General features: G+C 45.6%; 1 protein-coding gene across 5 annotated transcripts in view; it reads left to right on the top strand.

Moving 5' to 3' along the window:
• RALGAPA2 (Ral GTPase activating protein catalytic subunit alpha 2) overlaps positions 1-13084 on the top strand; it is a 191263-nt gene that overhangs the window by 131328 nt on the left and 46851 nt on the right. For all 5 annotated transcript variants that reach the window (XM_060278161.1, XM_035101980.2, XM_060278162.1 and 2 more), the window contains one exon: positions 4075-4202. In XM_060278161.1, coding sequence (XP_060134144.1) covers positions 4075-4202 — 128 coding nt within the window. The remainder of the gene's footprint in view (positions 1-4074; positions 4203-13084) is intronic.

Here is a 13084-nt window from a genome sequence, read left to right as displayed (position 1 = left end):
TATTTTGTACTGGTAAGCCAGGTGTCCCTCATCTTATATCTGTGCAGCTTAGTCTTCTTGCCTAAGTGTAAAACCTTACATTTGTCCCTACTGAAATTCATGCTGTTAGTTTTGGCCCAGTTCTCCAATCTGTTTTAAGGTCTTCTGCAGCATTAGCAACCCCTCCCAGTTTGGTGCCATCTGCAAATTTGATGAGGATCACCTAAATTCCTTCATCCAAGTCATTTATAATGATGTTGAACAACAACGGGCCCAGGACAGAACCCTGTGGCACCCCACTTTTCGCCTTTTTCCAGGATGATGAGAACCATTTGTGAGCAGTCTTTGGGTTCGGTCAGACAACCAGCTAGAAAAACCACCTAACAGTTACAGGTATCTCATCCAGCCCAGTTTTACCAGCTTCCCTCCAAGAATATCATGAGGGACTTCATCAGAAGACTTACTGAAATCAAGATATATACGTCCACAGCATTCCTGATCCACCAAGTTTGTAACTATATCAAAAAAAAGAAAGAAAAAGAAGTGAGATTTGTCTGTCATGACTTGTTTTTGAGAAATCACAGTATCCTTTTCTAAATCCTCACAGACTGACTGCTTAATTATTTGTTCTAGAACCTTTCCAGGTATCAACATCAAGCTGACCGTTCAGTAGTTACCTCAGTCTTCTCCCCCCCCCTTTTTGATTATGTGAAAACATTTGACTACTCTCCAGTTTACCAGGATTTCACTTGTCCTCCAAGAATTCTTAAAAATTATAGACAGAGGCTCTGAGATACACCCACAAGCTCCTTTAGTACCTTTAGGTGCAGCTCATCAGATCCTAGAGATTTTGAATCTGTCTTTTTTCTGAGGGTCCTGGAGAGGGTTTCTAAGAATGACTATTGTATTGACTAAGGATGTAGTGTGATTATTATTTTTAATTGTTGTTTAGTCGTTTAGTCATGTCCGACTCTTTGTGACCCCATGGACAAGAGCACGCCAGACACTCCTGTCTTCCACTGCCTCCTGCAGCTTGGTCAAACTCATGTTGGTAGCTTCGAGAACACTGTCCAACCATCTCGTTCTCTGTCATCCCCTTCTCCTTGTGCTCTCCATCTTTCCCAGCATCAGGGTCTTTTCCACGGAGTCTTCTATTCTCATGAGGTGGCCAAAGTATTGGAGCCTCAGCTTCACGATCTGTCCTTCCAGTGAGCACTCAGGGCTGATTTCCTTCAGAATGGATAGGTTTGATCTTCTTGCAGTCCATGGGACTCTCAAGAGTCTCCTCCAGCACCATAATTCAAAAGCATCCATTCTTCGGCGATCAGCCTTCTTTATGGTCCAGCTCTCACTTCCATACATCACTACTGGGAAAACCATAGCTTTAACTATACGGACCTTTGTCAGCAAGGTGATGTCTCTGCTTTTTAAGGTGCTGTTTAGGTTTGTCATTGCTTTTCTCCCAAGAAGCAGGCATCTTTTAATTTCATGAGTGCTGTCACCATCTGCAGTGATCATGGAACCCAAGAAAGTAAAATCTCTCACTGCCTCCATTTGTTCCCCTTCTATTTGCCAGGAGGTGATGGGATCAGTGGCCATGATCTTAGTTCTTTGATGTTGAGCTTCAGACCATATTTTGCACTCTCCTCTTTCACCCTCATTAAAAGGTTATTTTATTCCTCCTCACTTTCTGCCATCAAGGTTGTGTCATCAGCATATCTGAGGTTGTTGATAATTCTGGCTTGGGATTCATCCAGTCCAGCCTTTCGCATGATGAATTCTGCATATAAGTTAAATAAGCAGGGAGACAATATACAGCCTTGTTGTACTCCTTTCCCGATTTTGAACCAATCAGTTATTCCATATCCAGTTCTAACTGTAGCTTCTTGTCCCACATAAGAGATTTCTCAGGAGACAGATGAGGTGATCAGGCACTCCCATTTCTTTAAAAACTTGCCATAGTTTGCTGTGGTCAAATGCTTTTGCATAGTCAATGAAGCAGAAGCAGATGTTTTTCTGGAACTCTCTAGCTTTCTCCATAATCCAGGACATGTTTGCAATTTGGTCTCTGGTTCCTCTGCCCCTTCAAAATCCAGCTTGCACTTCTGGGAGTTCTCAGTCCACATACTGCTTCAGCCTGCCTTGTAGAATTTTAAGCATAACCTTGCTAGCGTGTGAAATGAGCGCAATTGTGCGGTAGTTGGAGCATTCTTTGGCACTGCCCTTCTTTGGAATTGGGATGTAGACTAATCTTCTCCAATCCTCTGGCCACTGCTGAGTTTTCCAAACTTACTGGCATATTGAGTGTAGCACCTTGACAGCATCATCTTTTAAAATTTTGTCAGGAATGCTTTGATGGTGTTTCCTGCTTGGCAGGGGGTTGGACTGGATGGCCCTTGTGGTCTCTTCCAACTCTATCATTCTATTCTATGATTCTAGGGGAGGCCTTTTTGAAAAATGCTTCCACACTAGCTATACCTCTTAATTGTGGTGAATAACAGTAGCTGTTATTAAAAAGGAAATTAAAAAGACAAGTGGTGCAGTTTTCACTTGATGTGACAGGATTCTGTTTTTGTTACCCTGGTTTAGACTTTAGAGTAAATTACTTGACTGTAATATATTAGTCTGTATCAGGTGCCCTAGTATGTGTGTTAATAACTGAGAGTTGGTCTGAAAACATAATATATTTTATGCATGCACCATCTTTACTCTGTTTGCCGTTTGTAAGCTTGGTGCTTACAGTAAAAATTGTAGTTTGATTTTTGTGCTTCAGCAGTAGTTCCACACTGAAACGGACCATACAAGAATGTAAGATCTTCTATGGAACATTCTGTAAGTTCATGGGTACTATCCTTCAGTAAAAGTAGCACCTGTGCAACCTTATTGTATGTGTTCATTATCTGTCAAAGCAGGACATTGGCTCTTACTGAGTTGTATTTAAACACAGACTTAATTTACTGAACAAGAAAATAGATAATTAATATAGCCACCTTATATATTCTAAAATGTTTGCTGTTGAGTCATTCTATATCAAGTGATCCAACTTTTTTACCTCATATCATCCAATTTTCTTAATATTTTGTACACTTGTTGAATAATCAAAACCAAGTCTAAATCACACGCTGGCAGCAGCGGGAGGCGCCATTAGTGAAAGCGCGCCTCATGTTAAGAAAGGTTTCAGGTTACAAATGGACGTCCGGAAAGGATTCAGTTCGTAACTGGAGGTACCACTGTACATGTCTGCCTTATTGGGTTCTATTTAGGATAAATGGGTCTTCTTGGAATAAAACATAACAGAATAAACAAGTCTTCAAACTATAATATCAGTTACTGCAAGCATTTCTTTAGAAAGTTTTTCAATTATAAGGGCATCTGAAAAGCTAGTCAGGCTTTTCTTTTAAAAATGTGTTCCAAAGTCAAGTGATAGCTTGCTATTACATGATAGAACTAACTCTTTGAAAGAATTCTTGTTAGGACTTCATTTCATGAACATTACAACAAAATACATATCAAACAAAAATATGAAAAAAGCCTTACATATGAAATGAGTCTGAAAGCATTCTTCCATTATTTATACTTTACACCAATGCACTTTTCAAGAGCATTTGTTGCACATGACATTTCATTTTATATCAAAGTGTATGTGTGGCCAGTTGCAGTCTTTGGTTCAACACTTGTTAGAACTTGTGCTTGCCCTGTCTTAAGTATCGCCCAACTAGTTGTTTTGGAGATACCACAAATAGGCAGCTTAAACTGAGTGGTTATTGGGAGTGAGCTCTTGGACATCTTTTTAAAGTGTTTTAAACTTCGGGTGTGGGTGTCTACATGTGTATACATACATTTATCCGTATTCAATACACTTGTACCCAAAAGATAATACATAAACATTTTAATTGAACACTTTACACATTTGCTGATAAAAACTACTATGTAACCTCGTCTCCAGTGTTAGTCTTACTCAGAGTAGATCCATTGAAATTAATGGAAATGACTAACTTAAATTCATTAATTTCAGTAATTCTACTCTGACTTCCCTTAGCCTTTCATTCAGTAATAGATACTGATTTAATGATACAATGCATTTTATTTTGACAGGTACCATTTTTTGGTCCTTTGTTTGATGGGGCAATTGTGACTGCAAAACTGCTGCCAAATCTTATCCGGGCCTCGTGCATCAATGCCAGCAGAGCTGTGAAGTCCCTTAAAACTCTGTATCAGAGCTTGTATCCTTTTATTTGTTTCTAATTCAGGACCGGGAATTACATCTGTTCTCTTTGAGGTAATTTTTCTACAAGAATGTTTGGTTTTGTGAAAGACTCTGCTGAAATCATTAAATCTTTATCATCAATAGCTACTTGCAGGGAATCTGCATAGCACTCTGAATATCACTTGGGGAGAGTGCTGTCGCTTCCCCATAGCATCTGGTTGACTACTGTGAATACAGGAGGCTGGAAAAGGTGAGCCTTTGACATCATGCAATGCAGTGCACCGCCAACCTCACTACCACCCCAACCCTGTCCAGATGCTCTATCAGATGGGCAGCTTCATGATCTTTCCTTCTAAATTGGGAATGAAGCATGGATATTGGCATTTGTATGAGAGAGAGAGAGAGAGAGAGAGAGAGAGAGAGAGAGAGAGAACTTTCAGAATTCTCGGAACATCAATACAGATTTCATTTTATGGTAGAGACTATGATTGTTACTATTTTGCTAAAAGTGACCATAATAATTTCAATCACTGCGGTTCGTAGAATTGTAACTGAGCCAACCTACAGGGAGCCAGCCCCCATCATCCTAACGTCCACCTCGCCAAGCACAGAGAGCAGCAGTGGGCCTGAAGCAGCCAGGGAGGAAGGGAGAGACTCGGAGGGAGAGAGCAGCCAGCATGCGGAACGATGGGAAGGCTCAGGGGAGGAGAGATGTAGGCAAAGGCTCCAGGATTCTGGAGAGCCATTGCACCGCTTTGACCAGGAGGAGGCTGAGAGGGCATCACTCCTTCCGGCGCAAGAGTTAAGGAGAGCACTGCGACGCAGGTCAAGGGGGAGGCGTTTTGGGGTGCCCCGACTACTTTGCTGGCGTAGGAACAGACGTACGCCATTGCCGGATTCTGGATCGGACTTAGAGGTCATGTTTTAAGCTATCTCTGTACTGTAAATACTATGCACAATAAAAGTCTTTAAAGACAAACTGGACTCAAGCGGAGTTACTCTAGAGTAGCCACGACGACCCTCTGACAGCAATCCAGCAATCTTTGCAGCTACTTTGGAGATGGATAAGGAGACACAAGCGTTGTTGAAGGCGGCAGACGTGGCAGCCCAACTCGTGCAGAGAGAGGCACACAATGCACGGCACGCAGCGGAGAGGCTGGAGGAGGAATCGGAGGACTGCAAGAAAAGAGAACGGGACCTTATGCAACACGCGGAAAAGCTCCAGGAACAGCTGGAGGAATGGAGGTTGGGGGACAGACCTCAAAGTGCGTTCGCATTCGGCAAAAAGGTACCGGCTCTAGTCAGCAAGTTCAATGGGGACCCCCAGCATTACTTAGGATTTAAAACGGGGGTTAATTTAGCCCTAGAGTTACAGAAGGGGGAATTCGCTGATGACCAGCAACGCATAGCGTACATCATAGAGCATTTGGAGGGCTCCGCATGGGATTGGGTCTGCCCCCTCATAGTGGGAAACAATCCAGCGCTAGCAGATCTAGACTTGTTCATCCAAGGGATGGATGTTTTCCAGTGAGGCACAAGCAGACTGCACCAAAGAGGAATTATTTGCGTTCAAGAAAGGTTCCAAGTCAGTCAGGGATTACTGGGCAAATTTTGCCATGTTGATTCACAGGCTGGGATGGGACTTGACTTCTGAGCCAGTCCAGACCATGTTTTATGTGGGTTTACATGCAGAAGTGAAGGACGAACTGTCCAGAGGACCACGTCCTCAAAGCATGGATGAGCTCAGCAAAGCTGAGACAGGAAGCGCGCTGGAAGGAGAGAGCGGGAGGGAAGAATGCATCTCCTTGGTTCCCATGCTCTCAAGAGAAGCAAGCGGAAGCCCAACCCAAGCTCCCTCCCCCAGAACCCATGGAACTTGGTGGGGTGTGTGCAAGGGAATTTTCAAACACAGCAGCACCCAGGAAGGAGGAGGGGAAAGGCGGGAACTGCTTTCTCTGCCACACCCCCAACCATGTTCACTGTCCACTACGCAGAGACTGGCAAGGGAAGGCGGGGCTGGCAGTTCAAGAGAGCTCGGAACAACCTCAGTCACAGGGAAACAACAATGCCTGGCTGCCAGTAACAAGGGGCAGCAGCCAGGCGCCTGAGCTGTGAATCAGCCCCCCCCCCCCGCCTGTGCCACAGCACCCACCCACCCCCAGCGCAGGCGTGGTGGTGGAAGTGACTGTGAAACTGCCCAGTGGCTATCTCCTGGACGTCCTAGCCCTTTTGGATTCAGGGGCTTCAGCCAATTTTGCAGCTAAGTGTCAGATACAACTCCTGCCACTGGATTTCCCTCTCCACGTCACCACCATTGATGAGAGAGAGTTGTTGGGGGAAGCAGTCTCTCAGCAGACACCCCCCATGCGCACGACGATTGGGAGGCACACTGAGACACTGGCTTTTCACGTGACCACCCTGTCGGACCTGCCCATCGTCTTTGGCATGAGCTGGCTGGCGTTCCATGACCCGACCATAGGGTGGCACCAGTGGTCCCTCACTTTTGGGTCAAAGTATTGCATAGAGCACTACATGGAGAGGCAGGGCGACCAGGAACCTCTGGCCAAGGTGGTGATGATGGCAGTCAAAGGGGGGGCCAAAATCCCTAAGCCCTACTGGGACTTGCAGGGCATGTTCAGCGAAAAGGAATCTGACCACCTGCCCCCACACAGGCCCTTTGACTGCCAGATCAATCTGGTCCCTGGAGCCCGACTGCCACCCAGAAAGCTGTATTCCATGTCTGACCAGGAGATGGAAGAGTTGCGGGAGTTCATTGACAAGAACCTCAAGCGTGGGTTCATACGGGAGAGCAAGGCAGCAGGGGGCAGTCCTGTGTTCTTTGTGGATAAAAAGGACATCACCCAAAGGAGGCTGGTCATAGACTTCCGCCTCCTGAACAGCCTGACGGAACCTGTGGCCTTCCTGATGCCCCGGGTGGATGATCTGCTGACAGTGGTGCGCCGAGGCAAGATTTTCACTAAGCTGGACTTGAGAGGGGTGTACAACCTGATCCAGATAAGGGAAGGGGATGAGTGGAAAACCACCATATATACCCCACTGGGAGCCTTTGAGTACCTGGTCATGCATGCCAAGGAAGTGGAGTTCCTCAGCTATACGCTCTCCGACAAAGGACTAGCAATGGACAAGGAGAAGGTGAGAGCCATCCTGGAATGGCAGAGCCCACAAACACTCAAGGACACCCAGCGCCTTTTGGGCTTTACAAACTTCTATAGGAAGTTCATTAAGAACTTCTCATGTAACGGCGCCCATAACAAGCTGCTTAAGGGGCAAGCAGAAGTTCAGGTGGACGCAGGAGGCGCAGCACGCGTTTGAACGACTGAAGGAGGTCTTTGCATCCGACCAGCACCTGTTTCACATGGTCCAGGATGCACCATTACGTATAGAAATGGACGCTTCGGACCAAGTGATCGGTGCCATCTTGCTGCAGCTGGACGCCAACAGGGAGTGGAAACTGTGTGCCTTCTTCTCCAGGAAGCTGAACCAGGCGGAACGCAACTACACAGTCTTTGACAGGGAGCTGCTCGCGATCCACGCTGCGTTTAAACACTGGAGGCACTTCCTGGTGGGCGCCCAACACCCTGTTCAAGTGTGCACAGACCACAAGAATCTGGAGTTTTGGAGAACGGCCAGAGTGCTTAACCAGAGACAGATCCGATGGGCAGAGTTCTTCTCCCACTTCAACTTCTCCATCCACTACATCCCCGGCAAGCAGAACGTCAGGGCGGATGCCCTGTCCAGGAAGCCTGAGTACATGTGGCGAAGGAGGAACCACCAGGGCCTCTGAACATTTCCCCCCAATCTGCATGGACCTGTGGGGGTGCCATGGTGGGAGAAGCAGAACTCATTAGACTCACAGCAGAAGATGCTTTTGCCCAGAACACTTTACGGGACCTGAGGGAGGGAAAAGGGGCGGAGCATGAGTTTGAGGAGAAAGGAGTTGCTCTTTCGGCATGGTGCCCTGTACCTGCCAACAAAGTCTCTAAGGCATAAGGTCCTGAGGCAGCTGCATGACAACCCAACAGCGGGACATTTTGGGAGGGACAAGACTACACAACTGGTTATGAGACATTTCTGGTGGCCTAGGGTGCGTGAGAGAATACGTCAGGACCTGCGACACCTGCCAAAGGGCAAAAGGGGAAAGGGTGGCACCGGCAGGACTGTTGGAACCCTTGCCCACGCCCAGTAGACCCTGGGAGGTAGTGTCAGTAGCTTTCATCACGGATGTGCCCCCATCCCATGGCAAGACCGCCGTGTTAGTCGTAGTCAACCTTTTGACCAAAATGTGCCACTTTGTAGCGTGCACACGGGTGGTGTCGGCTGAGGAGATGGTGAAGCTCTTTGTGGACCACATGATCAGGCTGCATGGATTGACCTCAAGAGTAATTTCCGACAGGGGCAGACAATTTGCCTCTCGGTTCTGGCGCAAGCTCATGAGCCTCTTACACGTGGAAGTCAGCCTCTCCACCGCCAGACACCCTCAAACCAATGCTCAAGCAGAAAGGGCCAACGCGATCCTCCAGCAATACCTAAGGTGCTATGTCAACCAGAGGCAGACGGATTGGGTGGATCGGTTGCCCCTAACGGAGTTCGCGTATAACAACGCAATACACGTCTATTTTAACTACAATCATGTTTACACTCACCACCTGAGTTTGATTTTTGAATATGTGAGAGGTGAAAGTATTATAAATAACAGAGAAGCAGTAATCGTATTTAAAATGGCACTGAAATATTATTGTGTTCATTATGAAAGAAAACATTTCATGGGCCAGTTGGTTTCCTTGAGCATTTCCAATTCTTCCATACTTGAAATACATAGATGAGCCTGAGACACCTTTGTATGCCTAGGTTCTTATTGATTGAGAGATTCTGAAACATGAATTATACAATACATTGTTGAGCTACATTTTATGTTTTATGTTATTGATGCCTCAGGATCTCTTTTGAGAAAAAAGCATTCAATGGTATGGTGCCACTTGCGGAACTGCTTTTGCTCTGCTAACAAGAGAAGCGGAGACAGATTTCACTGAGTCCCCCTACACCACCTAAAAAAATGTTGCAGAGTGTTGAGGGGAGTGTTGAGGGACTCTCCACAGCAACATGAAAGGTGGCATGGAATTAGAGGGGGGAAACTGGTATAGGGGAAAGGGAAAACTGGTGAAAATCGCCTCCCCTTCTCTTCCATTTCCAGATGTTTCCACTGGATCAAAAACTGTTCCAGAACCAGAACAGCAGCATTGGATTTCACCCTTATACTTTCATGTAATTTTGTCTTGAATATATATATACATATCACTTTTTCCCATTCAGTTTATCGGACATGGCATTTCCCCCCTTCCAAGATTATCAGTTCTGCCATCATTGCGTGATTATAATTTACCTTCTATAATTTTCAGTCAGTTGTTGTCAGAAACTATGCATGTTGGAAATAAAATATGACTCAGAATTGTTTGTAACAATCTCACCAATCTCTGTAGTGTCCTGATGAACATTATAGTAGGTCTAATTGGTGGCATAAAGGAGTACTGACCTTCATTTTGAAGTGCAGTTTCCCTGCTGGAGTAGATCAATAGCTGAGCTGTCTGTCACTGCTGCTTGCCTTCCGTTCTCACAGTGAGAACATTCTCCAGGCAGCAATCAATAGCTGTAATCTGTTCCAGCCTGTAATGACATGTGAAGCTTTTAGGGTGGTATTAACATTGGATTTTTCTGTGTATGTCCTGTAGATTTGCCAAGAATTATTACATTACATAGAAGGCCTTAGTATACCTCTGCAATAGGTAGGCAATTAAATCCTCTGTAAGTTATCTGCACTTTGTTTAGGTACTGTTCCAGTTTAGACCTTTCAGATGAACTTCTAAGTCAGACTTAAAACATTCACTCTTGTGTGTTTGCTTCTCATAATCTTTACTGTAAATTTTAAAATTCACTTTTAATGCTGCTGCCCCTCCCACAATAATTAGCACCCCCCTCATGTTTAAAGAGAACTGATGAAAGCCACCCAATAGGTCCAACTGTATTAGTAGACTCTTAGAAGTGCTGTTTTGTTCATGTACCTTGTGATCCATGAGAGTCACTTCAGTTTCATACAAGTAATTCTCCTGCCATATCAATCTCTTTTCTTGAAACTCCTTCGCAATCCAGACGCCCTTTGTGCTGGACTTGGGGTGGAAGGAGTGTGTTGATTGGGCAGAGGTATCCTCCACCTGCAGTCTTGAATGTGCAGGTGGGTGGAGTGCTTCCTTGGGGAACCTGCTAGAAGAAGCCCACCCAAAGCCCTGAAACAGGCAGAGGCAGATTTAGGGAAGCGCAACTGGTTTGGTTGCACTGGGCACAGAGCCTCAGGAGGCACCCCAACTGTGATGTAGAATGAAAGGCGGGGACACCTAATTTTGGCATTGCACAGGGCATCACTGAAATTTGAGACCTCAAGGTCTGCAACTGAAACAGGGCAGGGAGGGGCTGAGCCAGCTATGATCCTGCAAAACAAGAGTAAAGCAATATATGATTAAGTGTAATATATTTATTTCATAAATTGCTGCAGATTGCCTCCTGATCTGGACTGGGAACCTGTCATGGGAATTAGAGGGCTTTAACCCTTTGCTTCCAGTGTAATCTAGACCTGGATTGAGGCTTCATACCTGCAATCTGCATTAGGAAAAGTATCAGGAGCTTTTTTCCCTTCCAGAATGCAAATGCCAGGGTGGGTGGATCCAGATTGGGACTACAATGGGAGGCAAATGATTAAAGCAGAGATGGGCAACTTCAAGCCCCAGAGGTGAAATGCAGCCCTCCAAGCCTCTCTGTCAGACCTTTGGGACGCTACTCAAGCCACAGCCTCTCCCCAGCAACACCTGTTACTAGCCCTGCTCTGCATCCTCTTTGAGAGTTTTTGCCTAGCTGGAATGTGTCGCTGAACTCTGATAATGCCTCTTGCTTGCCTGAATGGAAGCTAGGCAGGCAGAACATGCTGATCTGATCCAGCAAATCAGTGCAAGTTTCTGAATTTGTTCTCGGAGCTTTTGGATACCCTGATGTTATGCATGGTCAGTTCTGTCTCCAGTGAACTCCAATTCTTAGTCTGGCTACTCCAATTCTACTTGCCCTATACTGGGGTCACACAACTGTAAAGTTCCATCAGCATACTTATCCAAACAAAGCAAGTGAGGTTTCATGCTGATGGGTTATCAAACTGAGGTTAGTCTCTAAGAATTAGAGAAGAAAATCTTCATGGAGGCTAGCCAGTTTTCAAGTGGTCCAGGGCACATAGTTTCTAGACAAGTCTGAACTATCAAACCAAATTAGCAGAATAAAATGTCTGTTCCTTTTATTTAAATATGTACATTAATCTAACATATTAAGCTAAAACCACAAATGTTTATTTTACAAGGAGAAAATATTTGCAGGCATTTTGCTAGGAAGCTTAATTATTAATAAATAGTAATTAGCCCTTTTCTATTCAATAATTTATTCCTTCTCTTCAACATTCTAGGTGCCCTGGCAGTTACATTCCTCACCAAACTATGGTTATCATTGAGCTATTAGTCAGGGGCGTCTTAGCCATAGAGGCTACTGGCGCAAGGCGCCACAGCACCAAGTTCTGGAGGGCGCTTTGGAGGGCGCCTCCGCCATGCCGTGCCCGGAGCCTCCTCCCTGCCAGAGGAGGGAGGATGCCCTGTGCAAGCGCCACCGGCAGCGCCGCCCTCACCCGCCTCTTCTTGGGCTGTGGGCACCGTTGCAGGGAAGCCAGCCACAAGCCTCCCGTCGGCGCAGCAGCCAGGGCTCCCTGGATGGCAGCGCCGCACAGCTGCTTTGGCCGCCCCGTCGGGCGGCCCGCCACGCCTGGCTCTGCCATGGCGGGTGAGAAGCAAAAGGCACGGCATGGCTGCATCAGGGGGGAGCAGCGCCTCTGAGGTGCGAGAGGTGCAGTTGCTCAAACGAAGCGCACGCGCGCACGTGTCCCCAGGGCAGCACATGGCTCCGGCTTTCTGGCTGGGAAACCAGGGGCGGGGTGCCAGGGGGATCTCTGAACCACGGTGTTGGCTAGGCTTAAGACGGCCCTGCTATTAGCCATGTACTGTCTCGCCTTCCATTTAGACTACCATAGAGAATGTTCCAGCTTGAGATATACCCTCCTGTTGAGAGCATATTAATTAGGGTTTTGCTAGCTGTTCTCGTTTTCTGACTTTTTAAATGAAAACATATTCCCCCCCCCCAAAAAAAATAACAATCTCTAAACTGAGTAAATGTTCACCCTTTCCTGTCATCTGCTGCTGTTTCAATGCCATTTTGTTTCATTTTTAGGCTGTCTTCTTTTAAGGTATAGTTTCATTTACTATTCTGCTCTGTCAATAATCACACGCTAAACAGGATGTAGTCAGGACACTTAGTATGCAGCTGATTTGGCTATGTGATTACATCATTAATAGCAAAATAAGCTAATTCATAATGTGGGAATTAATGAAAAATCCCCAAGGTGAAATATATTTTTCAGTGTGAGAAATATTTGTGAAAGTGCTCTACTGCAGCTCAACTGAAACACATATACAGTGGTACCTTGCAAGACGAATGCCTCGCGCAACGAAAAACTCGCAAGATGAAAGCATTTTGCGATCTTTTTGTTGACTTGCAAGATGAATATTTCTATGGCTGTGCTTCGCAAGACTATTTTTTGCATTTTTATTTTTATTTGATTTGTTTAAATTGGAAAACTGCAAGACGAAATTTTCTCAATACAAAACGACTCGCGGAACGAATTAATTTCGTCTTGCGAGGCATCACTGTACTGTAACCCAAACCTGCACCAGTACTTGTTAATATAAGAGCATTATAAGAATAGTTATATATGAATTCTCAAAGCTTAAGTGAAGAAACAAA

This window comes from Zootoca vivipara, chromosome 8 (assembly GCF_963506605.1).
Source record: "Zootoca vivipara chromosome 8, rZooViv1.1, whole genome shotgun sequence".
Taxonomy (NCBI): Eukaryota; Metazoa; Chordata; class Lepidosauria; order Squamata; family Lacertidae; genus Zootoca; species Zootoca vivipara.
Note: the sequence above shows the minus strand (reverse complement) of the source record. Positions and strands in the feature narration are given on the sequence as shown.